The 22,251-nt window shown below is 58.8% G+C and overlaps 1 protein-coding gene across 1 annotated transcript; it reads left to right on the top strand.

Annotated features, from left to right (window-relative positions):
• The first annotated feature begins 84 nt into the window (after positions 1 to 84).
• PNPLA6 (patatin like phospholipase domain containing 6) lies at positions 85 to 21,833 on the top strand. The gene is given in 40 exon segments (XM_053896757.1): positions 85 to 233; positions 1,319 to 1,387; positions 1,470 to 1,538; positions 1,877 to 1,964; positions 2,136 to 2,218; positions 2,390 to 2,487; positions 4,461 to 4,601; positions 4,696 to 4,855; positions 5,208 to 5,288; positions 5,502 to 5,603; positions 5,605 to 5,631; positions 6,006 to 6,086; positions 6,177 to 6,320; positions 6,322 to 6,340; positions 6,534 to 6,617; positions 6,892 to 7,001; positions 7,127 to 7,294; positions 7,397 to 7,474; positions 11,445 to 11,600; positions 11,602 to 11,651; positions 11,907 to 11,928; positions 11,931 to 12,043; positions 12,124 to 12,229; positions 12,231 to 12,248; positions 12,668 to 12,781; positions 13,009 to 13,084; positions 15,047 to 15,190; positions 15,401 to 15,464; positions 15,733 to 15,901; positions 16,069 to 16,251; positions 16,452 to 16,570; positions 16,765 to 16,921; positions 17,238 to 17,354; positions 17,442 to 17,511; positions 17,951 to 18,067; positions 19,625 to 19,926; positions 20,784 to 20,900; positions 21,111 to 21,207; positions 21,300 to 21,409; positions 21,540 to 21,833. Coding segments are annotated over 39 exon segments (4,032 nt in total). The 5' UTR covers positions 85 to 233; positions 1,319 to 1,384; the 3' UTR covers positions 21,615 to 21,833.
• Positions 21,834 to 22,251: the final 418 nt, after the last annotated feature.

The following is a 22,251-nucleotide window of genomic DNA, read 5'->3' as shown; positions in this document are numbered from 1 at the left end:
AAAATAAACTTGTTCTCGGTTCTAGTGGGAGGGGCATTCCCTGCGCCCACAGGTCTCGGTCCCTTTAAGGCGTCGCCAAACAGCGTAACGGGCTGCGCCAGACAGTGGACCCTTGGTGGGGGGCGGGGCTGCGGGGCGCCCTGTGGTGAATAATTTAAAGGGGCCGCGCCTGCGGCGCCGGGCGGAAAGCTACCGGTGTTGGCGCAGAGTGGAGCCTGGCTGCGGCCCCCTGGGTGAGTCCGGGTTTTCGTCGCCCCCGCAGACGCGTCCCTTCCGGGATCGTTAGCGAGACCTTGGTTTTCCTAAGATCTGTCCTCCGATTTCTGGTAGTCCCAGGCTCTCTTATGTTCCCATCCCCCTCCTCCCCCAGTTCCCGGCAGGTGTTTCCACGCGGGTAGCTGGGTGTGCGCTAGGGTGAAAGGGCCCTAGTTCTCCGTAAATTTTCCATGTAGTCTCTAAAGGGCCCAGTGACTCCCCCAAGTTTCCGTTAGTACTCCAGCCGTGCCAGAAACATTCTCATTCCCTCAGAAAAGCCCCAGTAATATTCCAGCGTTCATCCCGAGGCTGGTTCTCTAGCTCAAACGACCGCTGGGACGTGCCCATCCAGCTCCCAGTTTCCCCAGTAACACTCCTGTATTCCTGGGAATCTAGGCAACTTTACAGTGACCCCCGGTAATTCTAGCATCCCTGGTTTCGTCTCAGTAATGGCGCCAGCATCGTTCCCAAAGTTCCAGTGATGCTCCACACTGTCAGAGACCCCATAACTTTATTAATGCGTGACAGTAAAGCTCCAACATCAGCCAGGAACACCTTGTGACCCCGCCCCACTCCGAGCATCTCGGGATCCTTCCGAGACCTCGACATCACCCCAGGACCCCTTGTGTGGTAGTTTGCCGGCAGCACTCCCAGCGCCCCGGCCTGTGGGTTTCCCGAGGGGCAGGTTTAGGTCAGAAGCCAGTCGTCTCCTCGACCCCCATGGCTTGAAGACCCCAGTTTCCCTGGGAAGGTCCATCCAGCCTTCGCAGGGGGGTGCGGCCTAGCGTCTGCTGGGTCAGAATTGATCAATCCCGCAGGGAAGAAGACAGGAAGGGGCCACTTGCGGGAGGAAGTCGGTCCTCTTGGCGCCCGTGCAGTGGCTGCTGACTGGGTGTCTGGCAGGCTGCCCTTTAGCCCCAGGGTGGGGCTCTACCGCTGGGGCGTCTGCCGGCGCACCGTATGGGTGACGGGAGCCAGGCGGGGAACCAGGGACCCCCCCCCCTTCCCCCCACTCCCTAGCCCGGGACTCGAGGTCCACCTGCACCACTTCTCTGCTCTTCAGTGCCCCTCCAGCTGTCCTCTGGCCAGCAACGCCATCCAGGTGGCCCGTACGAAAGGGGCAAGGCTCATGGTAAGGAGCAGGGCTTGCGGCAGGGGAGAGGGGGGCCCAGAGCGGCGACTTGCACCGGTTCCTCCTACTTCGTATTCCCTAGGACTCAGGGCTCCCAGACCTGCCTCCCAGTCTGAAGCAACTGATGGAGGCTCCGCTGCAAACCGGAATGGTAAGGGTTGGGGAGGTGTGGCGCCGCGGGAACTACAATTCCCGAAATGCTCAGCGCTCATCGCGGTCCCGTGAGACCTTGGTTACGCCTGTTCTGGCGGAACTACGTTTCCCGGCGTGCACCGCGGGCCGCGGAGCCGCCGGAAAAGAGTTGCGCCCCCGGGGAGGGAGCAGCGCCGGCCCATTCTGCAGATGGGGGCATCGAGTCACGGGCCGTCTGTGACCTCCTCGGGGGCCGGGGACTTGGCGGAGTGGGATGGGGACGGGGGCGTCCCGGCCTCCGTGGAGGGCTCGGCAGGCCGGATATGCGATGCGCAGCCAGTGCCCTTCATCCCGCAGGTGCTGGGCGTGATGATTGGGGCTGGAGTCGCGGTGCTGGTCACTGCCGTATTCATCCTCCTGCTGGTGCGGAGACTGCGAGTGCAGAGTGAGGACCCGGAGGGCCCCTCCGGGGAGGCTGCGGCGTAGGGAGCTGAAATGTCCGGGGTCCTGAGGCAGTAGAGATGGGACTTACAGGAGTCTCCGGGCAGGGCCCTCATCTCTGGTCGCGTGGAGTCTGCGCGGAGCTCAGAGTGCTTCTCTCCCCACTTATCCCCAGAGACTCCAGCCCCGGATGGTCCCAGGTATCGATTCCGGAAGAGGGACAAAGTGCTTTTCTATGGTCGGAAGATTATGCGGAAGGTGAGTCTAGGACCTCCTGGGGTCCTTGCCGACCACACAGAGGTTCTACCCTTTCCCTCTTGCACCTCTTAGTAAGCCCGCCCTCCTTGAGTAAGCGTCTCTGGATCTGGTCCCTTCTCCCCTTAGGTCTGAACTGGCAGTTCACCCATCCCCCATCCTTAATTCTCCTAGGTGTCACAATCCACTTCCTCCCTGGTGGATGCTTCGGTCTCCACCACTTCCCGGCCACGCATGAAGAAGAAACTTAAGATGCTCAACATTGCCAAGAAGTAAGGCTGTACCTGTACTGGGTGTACCTGGCGCTGGGGGACCATCTCAGGGACCTTTTGAGTAATCAGCCCACAGCAAAGGGCTTATCTAAGGGTTCTTTGAACCCCACGGACTCAGAGGGGCTATCTCAGAGCTCTCCCACACCAGACAGGCTGTCTGTGGTGTCTCTGTGCCCCGAGGGCTCTCTCAGCTATGTTCCCCTACCACAGGGGTGTCCGTGAGCCCGTTACCTCCAGCCCATATCTCAGACACTTTATAATACACGTAGGGGTCTGTCTCTTGGTTTGCCGTGTGGGCTAGTTCATGGGTCTCCCCACCCAAGAAGTGATTCATTGGGGTTCACTCAGGTGTTTCTGTGACCTGCTGGAGGGACTGTCTCTAGCTTTTGCGTTCTGGGGGTATCTCTGCAATTTCTCTCCGTCAAAAAGCATCTTTCTATGTTACCTGCCTTAGAGTTCTTCCCACACTAAGGAGGCTGTCTTAAGCATTTCTGTACCGCCAGGAGTTATTTCAAGAATCTTCTTGCTTTAAGAAGCATAGGAGGGCATGTCAGGGGCCCATGTCATCAGCAAAGGGCTATCTCAGAGTCTGTGAGAAAGGCCCTCCCAGGGATCTTTCTAAGTTGGAAGCTGGCTCTGAGGTCAGTCTCCTGACATGGAATATACCTGAAGGTCTGTTTTGAGGGTGTCATCCCAGGGCTGTTCATGATCAACAGTTGTGTTATCACACAGCTTTTTAGGACTTGAGAAGCATGGGTAGCTTTAGATTCTCTGTGGTCAGTTGAGAGTTTATATCTCGTGTGTGTTTATGTCGCGGGGGTGGTCTCAGTGTGTGCATACCCTTAAGGAGCTACACTGATGTCATGACCTTCAGAGGGCTATCTCAGCTCTCTGTGAACTGGGTACGGGCTAGCCCAAGATCTCTCTGATCAGAAAAGGAGCCATGTCTGGATTTCTCTGTATCATGGAGTTTAATTCAGGGGTCTGGTCATACTAAAGGGTCTATGTCAGGAGTCTTGTGACCAGGGGAGGGATCATCTCGGTAGTAACTGTGCCTTGCCAGGAAGGGTTCTCCCAGGTCTATGGTTAGCAGAGGAGCTATATCTGTACTCTCCACACATGATGAGAGCTATTTCAGGAGTCGTTGTGACCATCAAAGGCGTCATCTCAGGGTTCTTGATATCTGGGCATAAGGGCTAGCTCAGGGATCTTTGCAAAGATCAAAACAGTTGTACCGGGGGGTAACTGGGTGGCTCAGTCGGTTAAGCGTCCGGCTTCGGCTCAGGTCATGATCTCACGGTCCGTGGGTTCGAGCCCCGCGTTGGGCTCTGTGCTGACCGCTCAGAGCCTGGAGCCTGTTTTGGATTCTGTGTCTCCCTCTCTCTCTGACCCTCCTCCGTTCATGCTCTGTCTCTCTCTGTCTCAAAAATAAATAAACGTTTAAAAAAAAAAAAAAAAACAGTCGTACCGGGGGTCTCCTCATATGATGGAAGCCACCCCAGAGATCTATTTGCATTAGAGAGATTATGTCAGGGTCTAGTCTGTGCTGAGAAAGATGGTCTCAGGGTCCCATGGTGAACAGAGGTGCTATTTTTGGGGGCAGCCCATATCTTACGTCAGGGATCTGCCTAACTACAGGTTCCATCTCAGAAGCTTACAATTAGTGAAGGAGTAATCAGCAAATTCATTTTGTGAGGGATCAGATCAGTAAACATTTTAGGCCTTACAGGTCATACGATCGTTACAATTAGTCAGCTTAGCTGTTGAGCGGAAGTAGCCGCAGGTAATATGTAAACGAACATAAATGAACGTGAATTGCGTGTGTGCCAATAAAACTTTATTTACACAAGTGGGTAGTAGGCCAGAGTTTGCTGATCCCTGTCTTTTGTAATTTGGGGGAAAGGCTGTGTGGAGTCTCAGGTCTGCCCGAGCCCTCTCCCTACCCTCCCCCTACACCCTTCTCTTCCCACCAGGATCCTGCGCATCCAAAAAGAGGCCCCAACACTGCAACGGAAGGAGCCCCCGCCCGCGGTGCTTGAAGCTGACTTGACGGAGGGTGACCTGGCTAACTCCCACCTGCCCTCCGAGGTGCTCTACATGCTCAAGAATGTCCGGTCAGTGTTGGGGTGCAGGCGGGGGGCTGCAGAGCTGGGGGCTCACCTGACCTCCTGCATTCCTCCTCCTCCTCCTCCCTCCCCCATCCAACAGGGTGCTGGGCCACTTCGAGAAGCCGCTCTTCCTGGAGCTCTGCCGACACATGGTCTTCCAGCGGCTCAGCCAGGGTGACTACGTCTTCCGGCCAGGCCAGCCGGATGCCAGTATCTATGTGGTGCAGGATGGGCTGCTGGAGCTCTGTCTGCCGGGGCCTGTGAGTGGACCACCCAAGGGGGCACCAGAGGGAGATGGGCAGGGGGAATGGGCACTGGTTATCGGGATGGGCATTGCTGTCAGTCAGCAGGGTGGTAGTCTTCTGAGATGTGCGGGCAGGAGTTGGGAATGAATGCCCAAAGCTGTCGGGGTGGTCTACGTCGTCAGCAGTCACAGTTGGCGATGCCTAGGAAATGGTCGCTGGTCAAAGATTTGGTGGGTGCCGGGATCGGGATGTCAGTGATCACTGGGTGGTGAGGTCGAGAGCCAGGGGTGTGGTCAGGAGGTGGAATGCCTGTTGGCAGGGTGGGGACAGCCGTGGTCAGCCCCCCACTCCCCTCTCGGTGTCTCAGGACGGGAAGGAGTGTGTGGTGAAGGAAGTGGTCCCTGGGGACAGTGTCAACAGCCTCCTGAGCATCCTGGACGTCATCACCGTGAGTGGTCGATCTTGGGGGGCGAGGAGGCTGGCTGTGAGGACAAAGTCGGAGGGCTGGTTTGGAGAGGGTCGTCTCAGGGACGCCAGTCTCCGATAGTTCCCTCGGGTGCCGCCAGTGTTCTCAAGGCACTGGCGTTGGGAAGGACTGGGGGAGCGGGAAGGGGGCTCATAGCCCCTGATCTTGAGTCTCCTCGTTCCCCTGCGCCCCCAGGGCCACCAGCACCCCCAGCGCACTGTGTCCGCCCGGGCGGCCCGAGACTCCACGGTGCTGCGGCTGCCAGTGGAGGCCTTCTCTGCCGTGTTCACCAAGTACCCCCGAGAGCTTGGTGCGGGTGGTGCAGGTCAGCGGGCCCTCTGCCTCCCTCCACCTACCCGGCCGCCACGGGCACCTGCGGGCTGGGACTCAGCAGCCAACAGGTGCTCGAGCTGTGCTATGGGCCCTGAGCAGGCAGAGCTCCAGGGGGGCCCTGTCCCCTCCCTCCAGCTGTCTCCACACCTGCTCCCCCCCATCTTCTGCCACCTGATTGTGGGTTTCTCCCTGGCTGGCCCTCTGCCCCGGGGTCAGCCCCTCACTGCTGAGCCGACCTGAACCTTCCCTCCACTCCAGCCCTGTAACGCTTCCTCCCAGCCTTCCTGTTATCCAGCTCTTGTCCCCCACAGTGTCTCACCTCCAGTTTTCTCCCCGGCCCCGCCCCCTCCGACCACGCCCCTGCAGATTATCATGGTGAGGCTGCAGCGGGTTACCTTCCTGGCGCTCCACAACTACCTGGGTCTGACCAATGAGCTCTTCAGCCACGTGAGTTGTGCCGGGAGCACAGGGAACACGGGGCTGGGGGTGGGACGCGTGCCTCCCAGGTGGTACCACCAGGGTGCTCTCTGTCCCCAGGAGATCCAGCCCCTGCGCCTCTTCCCCAGCCCTGGCCTCCCAACCCGCACCAGCCCCGTGCGTGGCTCCAAGCGGGTAGTCAGTGCCTCCGCCACTGAGGAGCCAAGGGAGACTCCCGGCCGGCCACCTGACCCCACTGGGGCCCCCGCTGCCTGGACCTGCAGGTATCCCAGAGGACCCCAGCCCTCTCCCGGGGACCCCTTAGCTGGGTACCCAGGTCTGACTCCTGTCCGGTCCCCTAGGGATCCCTAGCCTCAGGGAGCCATCGGAATCGCTTTCCTAGTTCCCTACCGCGTCATCCTAGCTTCAGGCGTGGTGGCTCTGAGGGGCCGGAGCCTGAACACGTGTCTCTCGCAGGGGACCCGGTGAAGCCCACCTCCCTGGAGGCCCCCTCCGCCCCGTTGCTGAGTCGCTGCATCTCCCTGCCAGTGGACATCTCAGGTTTGGGGCGCCGGAGGGGAGTGGGGGAGGCCATCAGGCTTCTGGGTTGAATGTAGGGGTCCCGGTCTTGATTTTCCCCATCTGTGAAGTGGGAATACTGGCAGCACTCGCGTGGCTTTTTGGCGGGTAATCACTGAGGTGGTTAAGAAGGATTCTGCGGCAGGGAGCGGTCACGGAGTAGTCCTGTCTGCACAGAGACGGGATTCGGCACGTAAGTCAAGTGTGGTCACTCGCGTCTTTGTTGTTTTTGTAAAATGCCTCCTGCTCACGGCAGGCTTGCAGGGTGGCCCCCGTTCGGACTTTGACATGGCGTATGAGCGCGGCCGGATCTCCGTGTCCCTGCAGGAAGAGGCTTCGGGGGGGCCCCAGGCGGCTCCCGCTCGGGTGAGGCCTTGCCCTCTCCCCCACCTCGCCCCAGCACCCTCCCGGGACCCCAGCCTGGTGCAGGGTGGCATCCTCGGGAGGAGGTCAGGTGGGAGCATGGAGGTCACAGGCCCTGTCCCATGCAGACCCCTACTCAGGAGCCCCGGGAGCAGCCAGCGGGTGCCTGTGAGCACAGCTTCTGTGAGGAGGAGTTGGCCACGGGGGGTTGCCCCTTCGGGCCCTACCAGGGACGCCAGACAAGCAGCATCTTTGAGGCGGCGAAGCGGGAGCTGGCCAAACTGATGCGGATCGAGGTGGGCGGCTGTGGGGTCCTGGGGGACGTGAGGTGGAGGGTCGGCGGGGGGGGGGGGGGGGGGGGGCCGGACAGGCCCATCTCAACCCCGCTTTCCCTCCAGGACCCCTCCCTCCTCAACAGCCGGGTCCTGCTCCATCATGCCAAAGCTGGCACCGTCATCGCCCGCCAGGGGGACCAGGTGAGGCTAACTCCTGGTCTCTAATGCAGCTCTGACCCTAGACTTCTTTCTGACCCTTGATCCTTGCCCTTTGACCCTGTATGAAGATCCCCGAGTATGTGATTTCCACTGCTGATCTTAGGTGCTATGACCCTGATCCCTATGTCCTCTGGACCTATCGACCTTTCTTCTCCAACCCTTGAACCTTTTATCATAGGACCCCCGACCCCTAGATCTCTCTTACCTGCCCCGGCCTCTCCTGTGACTTGTATTTTCTGACCTTTCCGTTCCTCAGTATGCGCTCACATCCTGCGTGCCTCTCGTCCTGGGCCCCTGCTGGGGTGGGTGTGCGATAAGTGTGTGTGGATCAGAATCTGGACCCAGAGGCCGTGAACCAGCCCCTGGAGCTGGATTTCAGTGCTTCCTGGTAGCACCCAGCAAGTGTAGGAAAGCGTATCGCAGGAGTCCCTCTGGTGTGCACGTGGGGAAACTGAGGCCTAGTCATGATTTCACAGTCCGGAAGCCAGGAGGAGGAGGAGGAGGAGGAGGAGGGTTCTGGACTGAGGGGGCCAGAGTTGCAGTCAGACTCTGCCCTGACTCCCTCTGTGACTTTGGGCATGTCATCAGAAAAGTTCTCCGCTTCCTCATCCACAGAATGGGGTGATAATGGTAATTACCTGCTAGAATTGTCATGAGGGATAAAGAATAGTTCTGAACCTGAGGTGTTCAAGGGTGACAGGCCCAGGGGAGGGGGTGGAGCAGCTCATGGGGAGATTGGGGGGGGGGGCGGGTGTGACAGGACTCAGGCACTGAGACTGCAACCCCACTTTAGGGGAGGGCCAGGGGGGCCCCAGGCTTGGGGAGGGGGGTGTGGATTTGGGGGTGGCCCACCTGCTACCGGCTGAGATACTGTTCTATCACTTGATCTGTTGGTTGAGCAGATGCCCCGAGCTGCTCATTGCAAGGTTGGGCTCCTTTCTACAGAGGAAATTGGGTGCGGCTTTCGCCATCTGGGGCTGAGGAAGTGTGGTAACACCGCAGCTCTTGTGGGGGGCCCCTGGGCGCTGCTTATCTGCGAGACGAGGGGGCTCAACCCAGTCCCAGCTGGCCTGCTAATGGACCAGAATGGTCTACAACCATGCGAGGCTCCTGGGGGGGGGTGGGGGGGCTCTTCAGAACTTTGTCAGGGATGTTAATCTGCTGTGTCTCTCTCTCTCCAGAAATTCATACCACTGGTTTGCAAATGGGGGCAGTTTTACCCCCCAAGGGACATTTGCCAGTGTTGCGACATTTTTTATTGTCTTGGGAGGGTGCTACTGGCATCTAGTGGGTGAAGGCCAGACATGCAAGAATGCACAGGACAGTCCCCCCCCACCCCCCCAGCAGATTTATCCAGTCCTGAGGTTATGAAACTCTGCTTTACACAGGTATTGCCCAAAGTGTGCTTCTTGGAACACCTACACCTGTATTACTTACAAACAAGGGATCTGTGCTCAAACAGGTTTCTGGAATGTTGGCTATTTGATCCCTTTGTGGAAGCTCTATTAGCATATTCAAGGCTGAGAAGTCCTGCAGGGAAGAGACTTGCTTCCCAATCTGATGACAAAATGGCAGATTAAATTTAGCAACCCCCATTCATATCCCAAACCGAATGTGGAAATTCTCTTAGAGGGTTCCAGCAGGTGTGTGTGTGTCCTGGGGACTGTAGAGGCAGGAGATACCAGTAAGGCCCCTGCCCTTGGGAAAACCCACAGTTCTGACAGACCTTGCGTTCAAAAGAATTACACCAGTTCTTGTAAAATCGTGTGCTTAGTGCATACACATTAAAAGATGTTTTTGCCTTTACAAAATCTGGCTTAGGCAGGGTAGCACCTCTGAGGAAGTAACCTCCAGCTAAGGAGGAAGGAGGGGGAGGAATTAATTATGGGCAAGGGGCAGAAAAGAGCTTTCTAGGCAGAGGGAAAACTTGTGCAAATGTCCTGTGGTGGAAATAGGATATTTGACCTCTAGGAAACAAAAGGAGATGCAGTGGAACAAGGGAACTGGAGCAAAGGAGATATATATATATGTGTGTTTGTGTGTGTGTGGGTGTGTGTGTGTGTGTGTATGTGTATATATATGTGTGTATATTATGTATATGTATATATATGTGTGTGTGTGTGTATATACATATATATATATTTATATATATTTGGGGATAGTTTTTTGGCATCTAATTCACATACTATGCAATTCATGCATTTAAAGAGAAGTCTGTGGTTTTTAGTACATTCACAGAGTTGTGCGCCCATCAACACTATAACATCTTTTAATGACTTTCTTTTTAAAATTTATTTATTTTGAGAGCGAGCACACAAGCAGGGTGGGGGCAGAGAGAGAGAACCCTGGGCAGGCTGTCAGCTCGGAGCCCCACACGGTGCTCAAACTCACGAACTGTGAGATCATGACCTGAGCCGAAATCAAGAGTCGGACGCTTAACCGACTGAGCCACCTCAGGCACCCCGTAGACTGCTTTTAACTTTTGCCAGACTGTTTTCCAAAGCGGCTGCTCTGTTTTTACCTTCCCACCAGCAGGTGGGTGACAGTGTAGTTTCTCTGCATCCTCTCTAACACATTTTGATTCTAGTCATCCCAGTACGTGCAGCAGCATCTCGTGGTTGTGTTTTTTGTGTTGAGAGAGAGCACATGCACGAACGACTGGGAGACGGGCAGAGGGAGAGAGCATCTCAACCAGGCTCCATGCTTAGCTCAGAGCCCAATGCGGGACTTGATCCCACGACTCCAGGATCATGACCTGAGCTGGAATCAAGAATCAGACAGTCAACCAACTGAGCCACCCAGGTGCCCCTCATGGTTTTGATTTGAATTTCCCTAGTGATCGATGATTTTGATCATCTTCTCATGTGCTTATTGGCCATTTGTCTACCTTCTTTGGGGAAGTGTCTATTCTGAGACTTTGACCATTTTTTAAAATTGAGTCATCTGTCTTTTTGTTATTGAGTTGTAAGAATTCTTTATGTATTCCAGATACAAGACCCTTAGCAGATACGGGGATTTGCAAGTATTTTCTCCCAGTCTCTGGGTTGTCCTTTCAGTTTCTTGAATCAGTGTCCTTTGAAACTCAGAGTTTTTCATTTTGATTAAGTCCAACTTATCAAGTTTGTGTTGTTGCTCATATTTTTGGTGTCATATCTAAGGATTCCCCACCAAATTCAGAGTCACAAAGACTGAGCCCTATATTTGCTTCTATGAGTTTTACAGTTTTACCTTTTACCTCCATGTCTTTTGATCCATTTCTATATGGTGTGAGGTAAGGGTCCAAATTTATTCTTCCATGGGCTAACTAGTTGCTCTGCATAAACTCAGAGGGTTTAAGCTCAGCCATGCCACCCCCTTCCATAGCCCTTGCAGCCTCTTGCCGGCTATGTTGGAGAGAATTTATGGAGCTTGGGGCACCTGGCTGGCCCAGTCGGTTGAGCATGGGACTCTTGATCTCAGGATCATGAGTTGAACCCGTGTTGGACATAGAGATTACTTTAAAAAAAAAAATCTCATGGATGCCTGGGTGGCTCAGTCAGTTAAGAGCCCGACTCTTGATTTCAGCTCAGGTCATGATCTCATGGTCTCATGGTCTGTGGGTATTGAGCTCCGTGCTGACAGCAAGGAACCTGCTTGGGATTCTCTCTCCCATTCTCTCTGCCTCTTCCCCTGACTGTGCACGCTCTCGCTCTCAAAATAAGTAAACTTTTTTTAAAAAAAATCTTCAAAAAAGAATTTATGGGCCTTAATCTGGTCTCAGATTTTGTTAATCCGTTACTAATGGCTACCATGGGCGCCCAATGGAAATTAGATATGTTGTGCAGCTCAGAGCGCTGCAGAGCGTTTCCTCCCTCCTTTAACTTTTCCTTCCTTAACTTTTCCTCGGGGTGCACTGAGCTGAGTTGAGGGCGGGAGTGTTGCCCCTGTGCCCATCTCTGCCTCTGCCCCCCAGGACGTGAGCCTGCACTTTGTGCTGTGGGGCTGCCTGCACGTGTATCAGCGCATGATCGACAAGGCGGAGGATGTGTGCCTGTTCGTGGCACAACCCGGAGAGCTGGTGGGTCAGCTGGCGGTGCTCACCGGGGAGCCCCTTATCTTCACACTGAGGAGCCCAGCGAGACTGCACCTTCCTGAGGATCTCTAAGTCTGACTTCTATGAGTATGGCGGGAGGCCCCCCCAGTGTTGGGGTGGGAGTGGCACTTGGAGGGCCCGACTTGACCCCATTGTGCTGGGACAGAGCCGCCCCCCCCCCCCCCCCCCCCCCCCCCCCCCGCCGCCTGGTGCCTTTCCCCGGACAGCTTTGAGCCCTTCTGCTCCCACCACCAGGCCATCACGGGCCCCTCTCCACTTCCCAAGGACATTCCCTTCCAGCTCCCCTCCCCCGGCTCACGCACCCCCCACTGTCCCCTGTAGGATCATGCGTGCGCAGCCCAGTGTGTGGTGCTGAGCGCCGCGCACACGGTGGCCGCGAGGATGTCGCCCTTCGTGCGCCAGATGGACTTTGCCATCGAACTGGACGGCGGGTGGAGGGCGGGACGCGCTTTGTACAGTTGGCAGCTCAGGCCTTGCCTAGGACGCAGCCCCCACCCCGTGGCAGCCCCCACCCCGTCTCACCCGCTCCCCACCCCAGGCAGGGCGACCGCTCCGACTGCACCTACATCGTGCTCAATGGGCGGCTGCGCAGCGTCATCCAGCGCGGCAGCGGCAAGAAGGAGCTGGTGGGCGAGTACGGCCGCGGGCGACCTCATTGGCGTGGTACGCGCCCACCCACCACCCTCCGAACTCTGTAAGCGCCCTCCCCCCCCCCCCCCCCCCCCCCCCCCCTCCTCCCAACAAACACGGCGTCCCAGGTAGTCTGATGGGACGGTGATGGCGGCTCCCTTCCGTGGGCGGGGAGGAGGGGGCGACTTCTTGGGGTGGGGAGTCTTCATGGGTCTCCTCCCCAGACTTCTATCAGAAGAGGAGACAACCCCCCCAACCCCCGCCGACCCCTGCCGCATGGGTCCCTCTCCCCGACGTTCTAATGAGTCGTGGGGCCTGATCTTCCATCCCATAACGGGGGGACCGTCGGGGTAGGGCCGGACCGCCTCCTCTCTGCACCCACGGTCGGCTTCCCCTTTCCTACCCGGGACCTCCCGGCTCAAGCAGCCCTGGTCACGCACGCGGTCCCCCAGGTGGAGGCGCTGACACGACAGCCTCGTGCCACGACGGTGCACGCGGTGCGCGACACGGAGCTGGCCAAACTCCCCGAGGGCACCCTGGGCCACATCAAACGTCGATACCCGCAGGTGCTGCTGGGTGCTGTGCGGGCTGGTCTCCTTAATGGAGGGGAGGGCCCGAGGGGGCAGGGCCTAATGGGGGGGGGATAGAGCCCTAGGGAGGAGGTGGAAACCCCCCCAGTAAGAGCAGGGCTCTTTGGGGGCGGGGCCCGGGTAAGGGGTACGCAGGCAACCGAGTAGGAGGAGGGAAAAGTTGCCCCTCTCGTCTTACTGGAACGCCGGTTTCCCACGCCCAGGTCGTAACCCGCCTCATCCACCTGCTAAGCCAGAAGATTTTGGGGAATTTGCAGCAGCTGCAAGGACCCTTCCCGGGTGAGAGCCGGCAGCCCCGGGAATGCTGGGGGATGTAGTCGTAAGCCTAGAACACGCCGGGAGAGGGAGCCCTAAGCCCTGGGCATGCTGGGAGATGGAGTCGGGCGTAGAAACCACGCTCTGGGTGGGGCTTGAAGCGGTGGTGGGGGGGGAACTGATGGATTTCCGGTGCCTGCTGTGGGGGCGGGGAGGGGGATGGAGTTCGGGTTCCTGGGCAGGCCGGAAACGGAGACCTAGACCCCCGGCCATGCTTTTAATGGAATCTAAAGTGTCGGCAGTGCTGAAGGGCAGAGTCTTGAGTGGCAAGCTGGGTTGTGGGTGTCCAGGCCTACGGGGCGGGCTAGGGACCACATTTTGAGCCCACTGTAGAGGGAGTCCTTAAAGGAGTATGCTGGGAAATGAAGTCCGTCGGGGTGGGGGTGGGGTCAAGGGTCTTGTTGGGGAGTGGCTTCTGAAGTGACGGGCAAGCTGGAAGGTGTGGTTCTCTGTTCCAGCGTTTGCTGGGAGGTGTGGTTCCTTGAGTTAGGGTCCTTCGGGGAATGGAGTCGGGTAACAGGCATGTGGGAGTATGGGGCTGAGATTCTCTGTGAGGTCAAGCCGACCCTGATCAGCCTAGCAACCTCTACGCCTGCCCTTCTTTATCCCCAGGGTCTTCTTAGGCCCCTTCGGCCTTGATGCCTGGATGGGGGATGGGCAGTGGTGACCCTTGGCTAAGAACCGCCCCCACGCCCAGGGTCTTTCCTGACATTTTTTCCCCTGTCTTGGCCCATGTATACAAATGCCCATTCACTTCCATCAGGCCATCCGTCCACCCTTGTCACAATTCTGGGGCAATCACAGGGGCATAAACGTCAAGATTTCAGACCCCTGAGAGTCTCTCTGTTGATGAAATACAGAAAAGTTTTCCAGGGAGCATCTAACGTCCTAGGCACTGTGCTGGGCACGGGAGGGGGGAGAGTGCATAGGCAGACAAAGCTTCTAAAAGGGCTTACAGCTCGACAAGCGAGGTATTTTAATGTTTATTTAATTTAATTAATTAATTAATTAATTTAGAGAGAGACAGAGTTTGAGCAGGGTAGGGACAGAAAGAGAGAGAGACAGAGTCCGAGGCAGGCTCCAGGCTCTTGAGCTGTCAGCACAGAGCCCGATGCGGGGCTCAAACTCACCAACCGGGAGATCATGACCTGAGCCACAGCCGAGGCTTAACTGACTGAGCCAACCAGGCGCCCCACAAGTGAGGTATTTGAAAAACACAAAGAAAAGGCCTGATGTCACAAGCTGATACATACAGTGAAGAAAACAAAAGGTCTTGATGGAATGTGACTAGCGGAGGGAGGGCGGCCTTTCTGAGGATGATGAGCTGAGACTTGACAAATTAGATAGGGCCTGGAGGGGAACTAGGAAGACCCACACAGGATTTGGGGGCTTTGGACCGCTTCGCTTCACGGATGAAAGGGAGCCAGCGGGAGAAATGGAGGCCGGGGCCTGGAGCCTGGGAGGGGCATTTAAGCTTATTAAGACCGGGAAGCATCTGGAGGGGAGGAGGCAGTGAGAGCTCCAGGCAAGAGAGAGGGGTTCATGACCTGGTGTAGGAGGTTAGTGGAGAAACTGAGAAGCAAGTGGATGTTTCTGCCTAGTTTTGCGTTTAAGTCCCTTCAGTGGACAGAGGCACCAAGGCCAGAATGGGGTGGGAGCACGGATCCGTCCATGCAGACACATAATGTAGAGTTATGTGATGGATCCTGTTGAGGAGATTAGGCCCCAAATCGAAGTTCACATGGGTAGGTCTTATCAAGACGGGGGACGGGGTGAGGCTGCGGGACCAGGACCGAAGCCGTTACCTTTGCTGTGGCTTCACCAGGCCTCAGCTAGGGGATGAGGGCCCGGGATTTCTGAGGAGGAGGAGGAGACAGGTCTACTCTCCGGACACGATTGCACAACAAATCTTTACTCGGGACTCAGCAGGCTCGGGACTCGGCGTCCCCCCTCACTCGGAACTTACCAACCCAGCCAGCAACTTGGCAACCGTGGCGGTCCTGCCAGTGTGCGCTGAGGTGCCCATGGTGGCCTTCACCCTGGAGCTGCAGCATGCTCTGCAAGCGATTGGTCAGTTGGGGAAAGGGGCGTGGCTAGAGGCCATTGGGCGGGGCGGGGCGCATGTGGGCGGAGCATTGGCCAGTGAGGGTGGGGTGGACCCGGGAGTGGAGGGGGGGTATTCTCTTATAGGAGAGCCTCCCTGCCCCCCCACCACTCCCCGCAACCCTGCACCCCTCTCTCTTGGCCTGGATTCCTAACTTCAACCACACCCATCCCCAGGTCCAACGCTTCTCCTCAACAGTGACATCATCCGGGCCCGCCTAGGGGCTTCTGCCCTGGATAGGTATGTGTTTGGGGTTTGAGGACGTGGGGATGGACTTGAAGCCCAGAATTCTTTCAATTCTGGTTGAGTTCTGGGCTGTGAACCAAGGAGCATGCGCCCCATCCTCCGGTCAATGGGAGCCCGTGGATTGAATCGCCCCTGGAGGGCGCGGACGAGAGGTCTAAGATCCCCTCCAACCCTCCAACCCGGAATGGAGCTGCATGGTTTTCGGGAGGTGTGGGACCCCTGACCAGCCCCCAGGATGGCTCACCCCCAACCCCTGTCCCAGCATCCAAGAGTTCCGGCTGTCAGGGTGGCTGGCGCAGCAGGAGGATGCCCACCGCATAGTGCTGTACCAGACTGACGCGTCACTGACGCCCTGGACTGTGCGCTGCCTACGCCAGGCCGACTGCATCCTCATCGTGGGCCTGGGTGACCAGGAGCCCACTCTTGGCCAGGTCCGGAGACCGCACACAGTGACCCCGCCCTCCCGTGCCTGCGCCGGGCCCCGTACACCCTCACCGTGGGGCTAGGCGAGCGGGGACCCAAGCTCAGCCGGGGGAGGGGGGGGGGCGGGGAGGAAATGACCCACGATCAGTGACTTCCACCCTCTGCTACCCCACAGCTGGAGCAGATGCTGGAGAACACGGCGGTGCGCGCCCTCAAGCAGCTGGTGCTGCTGCACCGGGAGGAGGGCGCGGGCCCCACGCGCACGGTCGAGTGGCTCAACATGCGGAGCTGGTGCTCGGGGCACTTGCATCTGCGCTGTCCACGCCGCCTCTTCTCTCGCCGCAGCCCAGCCAAGTTGGTGAGGGCTGCACTTGGAGAGGGGCCCCCGCGGGAGGCAGGAGGCGGGAGGGGGGGGGGAGGGCTGTGGAGCACCCTAGGGGCGGGGCCTAGGGGCTGTGGGGGCGGAGCGGTGGCGCGGAGGCTCAGGTACCGCCTCCTGCACCCCATCCTCATGCGTCGCCTCTCTCTCCCCCGCGCCCCCCGCCCCCTGCATCCCAGCACGAGCTCTATGAGAAGGTTTTCTCGAGGCGCGCGGACCGGCACAGCGACTTTTCCCGCCTGGCGCGGGTGCTCACAGGCAACACCATCGCCCTGGTGCTGGGCGGGGGCGGTGCCAGGTGAGGGGTGGGGCTTGTCCTGAAGGGTGGGGTTGCGGTGCCTGGGGGGTGGGGCTTGTTCCCTGGGAGCCCTCCCATAGGGATGGGGCTGGCGCTTGTTGGTTGCCTGGGGAGATGGGAGGAGGCGAGTCCTTGGTGGGGGGGGCGGGGGTGGGAGATCTCCAGGGAGTCCCCGGGTTTTCTCCCCTTTGCAGGGGCTGCTCACACATCGGCGTGCTGAAGGCATTGGAGGAGGCAGGGGTCCCCGTCGACCTGGTGGGCGGCACGTCCATCGGCTCCTTCATCGGTGCCCTGTACGCTGAGGAGCGAAGCGCCAGCCGCACTAAGCAGCGGGCCCGGGAGTGGGCCAAGGTGTGTGTTGCGGGGGAGGAGGGGGGGAGGAAGGAGGGGAGGGGGGAAGGAGGGGTGGGGGACAGCCCCATCCCCACCCACCGCAGGAGGAGCACCCTGAAACCTGACCCCAAAGGGTTCCTGAGCCCTTTCTGCCCTTTTCCTGACTTAATTTGTGAACCCCACTTGGACCCCAATAGCGGATTCCTCCAGGACCTTGTGACCTCCTGGTTAGTGACCCGGCCCCCAGCTGGAGCCAATCAGGACCCTCTGTGACCCCCTTGTTAGTGACCCCGCGCGACTCCCGTTTGACCCCCGCTGGCCTCCTTGCCCCTAGAACATGACTTCGGTGGTGGAGCCGGTGCTGGACCTCACGTACCCCGTCACCTCCATGTTCACCGGGTCGGCCTTCAACCGCGGCATTCACCGCGTCTTCCAAGACAAGCAGATCGAGGTGTGCCCTCCTCCCTTGCCTGCCCTGCCCCTGATGCTCCCTGCGGGAGCCCCCACTCCTCTGCCACCCTGGTCCCTGTCCCCACAGGACCTGTGGCTGCCGTACTTCAACGTGACCACGGACATCACCGCCTCAGCCATGCGCGTCCACAAAGATGGTGAGTGCCCCCAGCCAGCCCCGCGACAACCTCTGTGGCCGTGTCGGGAGGGGGTGCAGGGAGGGCAGCTGAGCATCTGGGACGTTGTTAACATGAGTGACCGTCCGCCCCGGCCTGAGGGCCGAGCACTAACCACCACCCACTAATGCCCCGGAGGCCCCAGGTATGTTTGTCCTCAGGGGTGGGGGGCTGGAAGGCTAGTCAGGCTCCTCACCCCCTCACCGCCGTCCCCGCAGGCTGCGTGTGGCGTTACGTCCGGGCCAGCGCCTCCTACTGTCCCTACCTGCCCCCACTCTGCGACCCCAAGGACGGGCACCTGCTGGTGGACGGGTGCTACGTCAACAACGTGCCAGGTCAGCGAGCCCACCGGGCTGGCCGGGCCTCCGAGCGTGTCTGAGCGTGTCTGTGCGTGTCTGTGTCTGTGTGTCCCGCCGGGCAGGCTCCCTGTGGCGATACGTACGCGCCAGCATGACGCTGTCGGGCTACCTGCCCCCGCTGTGCGACCCGAAGGACGGGCACCTCCTCATGGACGGCGGCTACATCAACAACCTGCCAGGCAAGTGGCTGCCCCTCGCTCACACGCAGAAGCGCGCGCAGCACACGCGTGAGCAGGTGGGCCCACGTGCAGGCACACAAACAGGCGCCCGGGAGGCCACGCCCTCGCACGCCCGTCCCTCCACGCTGCCGCAGACACACACGAGCGCACACGCACAGATGGCGGGCGCCCGTGCGACCGAGTGAAGCTCTCGCACTTACCTGCTGACCTCACCCGCGCCGATGGCAGGCGGCCGGCTGTGCAGTTCGACGTCTCACATACCCGGAAGTGAGCGCATACGAACAGACGCGTGGGCTAGGTACACGCGCGCTCCCGGGCCGCCGGGGGGTCAGCAGACGACAGCAAATCCGGCCCCCGGCCTGATTTCGCAAATGAAATCACACAGCCACGCCCACTCGTTCACGCTCCGTCTCGTGGCCGCTCCGTGCTGCCTGGCAGGGTCGCGCGGTTGTGACGGAGACCACGTGGCTGCAGAGCCGGAGTTGTTTTCTCTGTGGCCCCTTACGGGAAACGTTGGCAAACTCCCGCCATCGGTGCTCTGCACAGACGCACAGCCTAACAGCCACACGCACGTGAGCAGGTGTGCACAGATCCGTAGGTGCACAGGCGCTAGGAGACTTGCGAGGGCCGTCCAGGTGGGTGCACAGAACGTAGACACACGCCGAGGTGTGTGTGCTCACACACACACACACACACACACAGGAGACACACGGCTGGCAGGCATGTGCAGGCTCGTGCAGGCGCACGGACGTGGGCACGTGTTCTGAGACACACAAACAAGCTCGTGAGGGACTCAGGCAAAGTCTGATGGAGACTCAGGTATCTTTCCTGGCTGCAGGACCCTGTCCCCATCCCCCCAGGCCCTCCCAGACCCACTCGGGGACGCTCAGTGGGACACACGGACGTGGAAACACAGACCCACAGACACACCGGCCTCCTCACCAGGCCATCACCCGCCCTTCACCCCTCTGTCCTGTTTCTCTGCACCTCCTTGTTCCTGTTCATTGTTCTCTGTCTCCGTCTCAGCCCCAGATCTCCCCCCAGATCCTCTCTCCCTCCGAATCTCTGATATCTCTGCCCAGAAAATCTCTGTTGCTGTCTCTGCATCTCTGCATGTCTCTCCCTTGTGGTTTGATGTCCACGCGTCTCCGTGTCTGTTTTCTTGCCCCTTGGTCTTCCAGCCTCTGTGACTCTATCTTCCTGCCTCTCTGTTTCCTGGTGTCCTCACCATCCTGTCTCTCCTTACCACTCCCTCCACACCTCTGCCCCCCCCCCACCCACGTGTCTGACTTTGTGTTTCTTCCCCAGCGACGTTGTCTGTACCTCCATTTTCTCCACCCCTCTGGCCCCACTTCCCCAGACCTAAAAGCTCCACTGTCTGACCCTACCTCCTCAATGTCATGGGCATCAATGCCCATGCCCTTTGCATACCGGCTTGTTGTTTGCATGGTTTTTCATGTGTGACCTTTTGCATGATGGTGTTTGTGGGACTGGGTTGAGCTTCCCTGCCCTGGGCTCTGGCGGGGAGCCACCTGCTGACCGCCCCCGGCCCCACAGCGGACATCGCCCGCAGCATGGGTGCCAAGACGGTCATCGCCATCGATGTGGGGAGCCAGGATGAGACGGACCTCAGTACCTACGGGGACAGCCTGTCTGGCTGGTGGCTGCTGTGGAAGCGGCTAAACCCCTGGACAGACAAGATCAAGGTTCCAGACATGGCTGAGATCCAGTCTCGCCTGGCCTACGTGTCCTGCGTGCGGCAGCTGGAGGTTGTTAAGTCCAGCTCCTACTGCGAGTACCTGCGCCCGCCCATCGACTGCTTCAAGACCATGGACTTCGGGAAGTTCGACCAGATCTATGTGAGCGGGTGGGAGCGGCATGGTGCCTGTATGGTGGGCTGACAGAGCTTTACTACTTAGAGCCCAGAGCAACATGAGGGGAAGGATTCTAGGGCTCCGTTCCCAGATGGGATCTGTGAGGAACAGAACGGTAATTGATTTGTGATGTCTGCAGTGCGTGTGGCAAGGGAATGTGGCTGTGCATGTGCCGTGTAAGAACTAAGATTCCCGTTATGTGCCAGCTGCACTGCCTGAAGCACTGTCTAGCGATTTCTAAAGCCATTTTCTGCATCGGTGGGAATGAGAACATTGGTCAGTTTGTAACGTTTGCCACAAGCATGGGAGAGGTGTGGAGCAGTGCATATGTCACCTGCCACTGACCTGAAAAATATGTCCTAGCCCATGCTAGCTGAAATTGACTGGGAGCTGCTGACCAGAGCCCTGAGTAAAAGAGTCTGACCCCCTTTCTGGGCTCACTAGGAAAGTGTGCCGTGATGGATTGGTGATGTCTGTCACGGGCACAAGAGATGGTGACATCTACAGACGTATTGCATTTTTGCAGACCTTGAAATAAGCTTACACAACATCATCTCAGGCCATTTGGTACTTGGCACACTGCACAGGGCTGAGTGGGAAAGAACGTAGAGAGATTGGTAATGTCTGACAGGCACAGGATGAGAAGCTTGGGGACAAGTGTGCGACCTATGGCTGGCTCTGAAATAGGTTTAGTCTCAAATGCCAGCTCCCCCAGAGCATCAGGCTCTTGAGAGGCCAAGGAAAGGTCAACAGAACAGAGCTGAGGAGAGAAGGTGAGGCAGAGAAGACCGTTAGGGGAGTGGGGTTTGCGGGCATGGCCTCAGCCTTCTTGCCTCCTGCAGGATGTGGGCTACCAGTACGGGAAGGCTGTGTTTGGGGGCTGGAGCAGGGGCGACATCATTGAGAAGATGCTCACGGACCGGCGGTCTGCTGACCTCAATGAGAGCCGCCGTGCGGATGTAAGCCCATGACCTACCCCAGTGGGGCCACTCTTAAAACTAGATTACCCCAGCCCGTCTCAGATGACCACAGACCTCCTTGGATTTAGCTGAGACCCTCAGACCAGAGAACTCCCCCTAGGATCTTCGGGCTCCCAAAACACCACAGGCCCTGATGCTCCAGGATCCTGCAGAGGCCCCGAGACCTTCACTTACACCTGCACTCCACAGGTTCTGGCCTTCCCCAGCTCTGGCTTCACCGACTTGGCAGAGATCGTGTCCCGGATTGAGCCCCCCACGAGCTACGTTTCCGATGGCTGTGCTGATGGTGAGGGGCCCAGGTTGCTCCTAGGAGGGTGGGGCTGGGCCTGGGATTGGTGGGCCCCTGGCCCCACACCTCACCTTGCTCCCTGATTCCAGGAGAGGAGTCAGATTGCCTGACAGAGTATGAGGAAGACGCAGGGCCTGACTGCTCGCGGGACGAAGGGGGCTCTCCCGAGGGCGCCAGCCCCAGCACCGCCTCTGAGATGGTGAGAACAAGTGGCCCAGGCCCTCCCCAAGGTGGGGTGACACGGCTGATGCATGCCGAGCGGCGTGCACCAGCATCCCGGGCTCTGTGATACATGTTGATATGTGTGTGTGGCACTCCTGTCCCCTCAGGAGGAGGAGAAGTCAATTCTCCGGCACCGGCGCTGCCCGCCCCCGGACCCTCCCAGCTCGGCTGTGGATGCCTGAGGACCTCGAGAGGGTCCCCCTGGGGCTGGGCTGGGGGCGAGCCCTGTGGGGGTGGCTCATTCCCTCTCTGCCTGCTGCTATGTCTGCGACCCTCCTGGGTCCCCCTTGATCCCAGCGCCCAGGGCGCACACACTGGACTGCCCTGCCCCTGAGGGGAGGGACAGCACCGCACTGAGGACCCTGGATCAGTTACTCCCAATAAACCCTCCCCTCTTGGAAGTGGCCTCATGTCATCTTTGGGTGCAGGGGGCACCTCGCCCCACCTTCCATGACTGGGATGGCCGGAGCTGGGGCCTAGACGGCCTTGAGCTTGTCACAGCCCCCGCCCCTGCTGCCCCCTTGCCCAGCCTCAGGCCCAGCTTCCCCGAGGGCTCTCAGAATTCACAGGACCTCCGAATGCCACAGGCAACCCCCAGGGATCACAGGTGTTCTTGGGTGCCCACCCTGGCACCCCTTATTTTCCCCCTGCCCTTGGCTGGTCCTACTGTGTGTACGTGCTTTGTGTGCTACGTGTGCCTACTGGGTGCGCAACAGAGCCTGGCTCCCAAAGGATGCCCTGCGCAAATACGCAGGCACATGTGGGCGCACACGCGTGCAGGGAGCTCACAAACTTTCAGAGACTCCCAAGCATGACCCT

The sequence above is a fragment of the Panthera pardus genome, unplaced genomic scaffold, assembly GCF_024362965.1.
Source record: "Panthera pardus isolate Hobbes unplaced genomic scaffold, ASM2436296v1 HiC_scaffold_8, whole genome shotgun sequence".
In the NCBI taxonomy this organism is placed as follows: Eukaryota; Metazoa; Chordata; class Mammalia; order Carnivora; family Felidae; genus Panthera; species Panthera pardus.
Note: the sequence above shows the minus strand (reverse complement) of the source record. Positions and strands in the feature narration are given on the sequence as shown.